General features: G+C 44.3%; 1 protein-coding gene across 1 annotated transcript in view; it reads left to right on the forward strand.

Moving 5' to 3' along the window:
- Positions 1–2,044, forward strand: part of LOC101849477 (SCO-spondin) — a gene marked incomplete at its 5' end in the record, with an annotated part of 85,875 nt that overhangs the window by 41,264 nt on the left and 42,567 nt on the right. The window contains 2 exon segments of the mRNA XM_013085415.2: positions 206–385; positions 1,861–2,034. Coding sequence (XP_012940869.2) covers positions 206–385; positions 1,861–2,034 — 354 coding nt within the window.

Consider the following 2,044-nt stretch of genomic DNA (forward strand, 5'->3'; position numbering starts at 1 on the left):
GAGAGAGAGAGAGAGAGAGAGAGAGAGAGAGAGAGAGACAGAGAGAGAGAGAGAGAGAGAGAGAGAGAGGAGAAATCTGTACAGACTGTAAAGTTGTGCGTTTTTTTATAATTGGCCCAAAAACAGGGCGTCTCCTGGCGTTGTCGAAAGAGCAGAAGGCATTTCCTCAATGCGTTCAACCAGACACTTCCCTTTTTTCCTACAGCTAAGACTGCCCACTGGTCATCCTGGGGCTCATGGGGGTCTTGCAGCGCCACCTGTGGGTCTGGCATGCGTCAGAGACATCGGCGTTGCGAGAAGACCAACTGGAACTACGTGGAGGATGCCTGCCCGGGCAGGAGCGTAGACACGGAGCCTTGTAGGGGACTCCCCAGCTGTGGCTGTGGTACGTAGTCTGTGATTGGTTCATGATTTTGTTTGGTGGTACACGTTCTGTGACTGGCTCACGTGTATGTCAAAGTCAATTACTGTGGTCCGTAGTCATATCATTGGCTCATTTATGTATTATAGACACTTACTGCGGCACTTAGTCACGTGATTGGCTCATCAAAATTTACGTATTATAGACACTTACTGTGGCACGTAGTCAGGTGATTGGCTCATAATTTGTGCTTCGTGTTTTTTTCTTTGAGTGGCTTATCAGTATCTCGTGGTACACATTCTATGGTTGACTCATTGGTATAGCATAGTCATTTACTATCGTCCGTTGTCATGTGATTGGCTCATTTATGTACCACGTTACACATTCTAAGATTTGCTCCCGTGTATAATACCATGGTACACATTCTATGATTGGCGCATAATTTGTGTATTGAGGTACACGTTCCATGATTGGCTCATGTGAGTATAGTGGTACAACTTTAATGATTGGCTCATTTAGATATCATAGCCATTTTTTGTGGTTCGTTGTCATGTGATTGGTTTACTTGTGTATTGTGGTATTCCACTCTAAAACACAGTCTATAACTTGTTCCTTTATGTATTATGGTCACTATTGTAGTACACGGGCTAATTCGAATATATTGTAACCCTTTACTATAGTCCACATTTTACCAGTAGCTCTATGACTGGCTCTTGCATGTATCGTCGCCGTTTGTAACACTTTGCACCTTACTGTATAGGTGTGTGTGTTTGTTTGAGTGAAGAGAAGCACATCGACACAGTGCTGGGAACAAGTGAAACAGACAGACAGAAACAATAGAGGGAAAGTAAAGAAGTATAACCAGCCACCCGCCCACTGTAAGGGATAAACATATGTAATCGTTTGAGGATATACAGAACATAGAATGACAATGACAGCACGAAACAGAATACGATGCGCTAAGTTTTTTGGGGGCAGATACCATCTCCATGACATTATCACTAAGCATATCACGGGAAATGTAAAACCGACCTGGTAGTTAAAAGAAAATATAAAAGTCATGAAAATTAAAAGCTGATCTGATTTATATCATATCATTTTCAATGTGTCCTGTGTAACTGCTTTTGCGACTTACTGTTGCAAATAGTCTGAGCCAAATAGCATGTTTTTAAAAAAAATACCAGGACAAAAGCAGAGAAAGCAATGCTCACGGTAAGTCTATAAGTTTAAAGTCCCTTTCAACACTCTCAGGTTATTAAGAGGCAAAACCTACGAATCTAACGTCCATCTCCGATGGGACCGAGCCAAAAGGCTTCAGAGCTTTGAAAACAATGTTGACAATGGCGTGATACCCCTACGTTACAATTCCTCTCCCCCCGGAAATCCCCCAACAAATATGTGCTTTCTTGAGTTTTGTTTAGCAGGGCGTTATATTTCCGCACAATGAAAAACTAAATATTGTGTTCTCCTCCCCCCCCTTACCCTCCACCCCAATACAGTGGACAGAGAATGGACACCGTGGTCATCCTGGTCAGCTTGCAGCGCCTCCTGCGGGTCAGGGGTTCAGGAAAGGTCAAGGTCGTGCAGTGACCGCGGCCCTGACGGCTGTGGGCGGAAGTGCCGCGGGGCATCACGGGAGGTGCAGCAGTGTACGACGGACAAAGGGTGTTGTGGTGAGAAATT

Source organism: Aplysia californica, unplaced genomic scaffold, assembly GCF_000002075.1.
Source record: "Aplysia californica isolate F4 #8 unplaced genomic scaffold, AplCal3.0 scaffold00372, whole genome shotgun sequence".
Taxonomy (NCBI): domain Eukaryota; kingdom Metazoa; phylum Mollusca; class Gastropoda; order Aplysiida; family Aplysiidae; genus Aplysia; species Aplysia californica.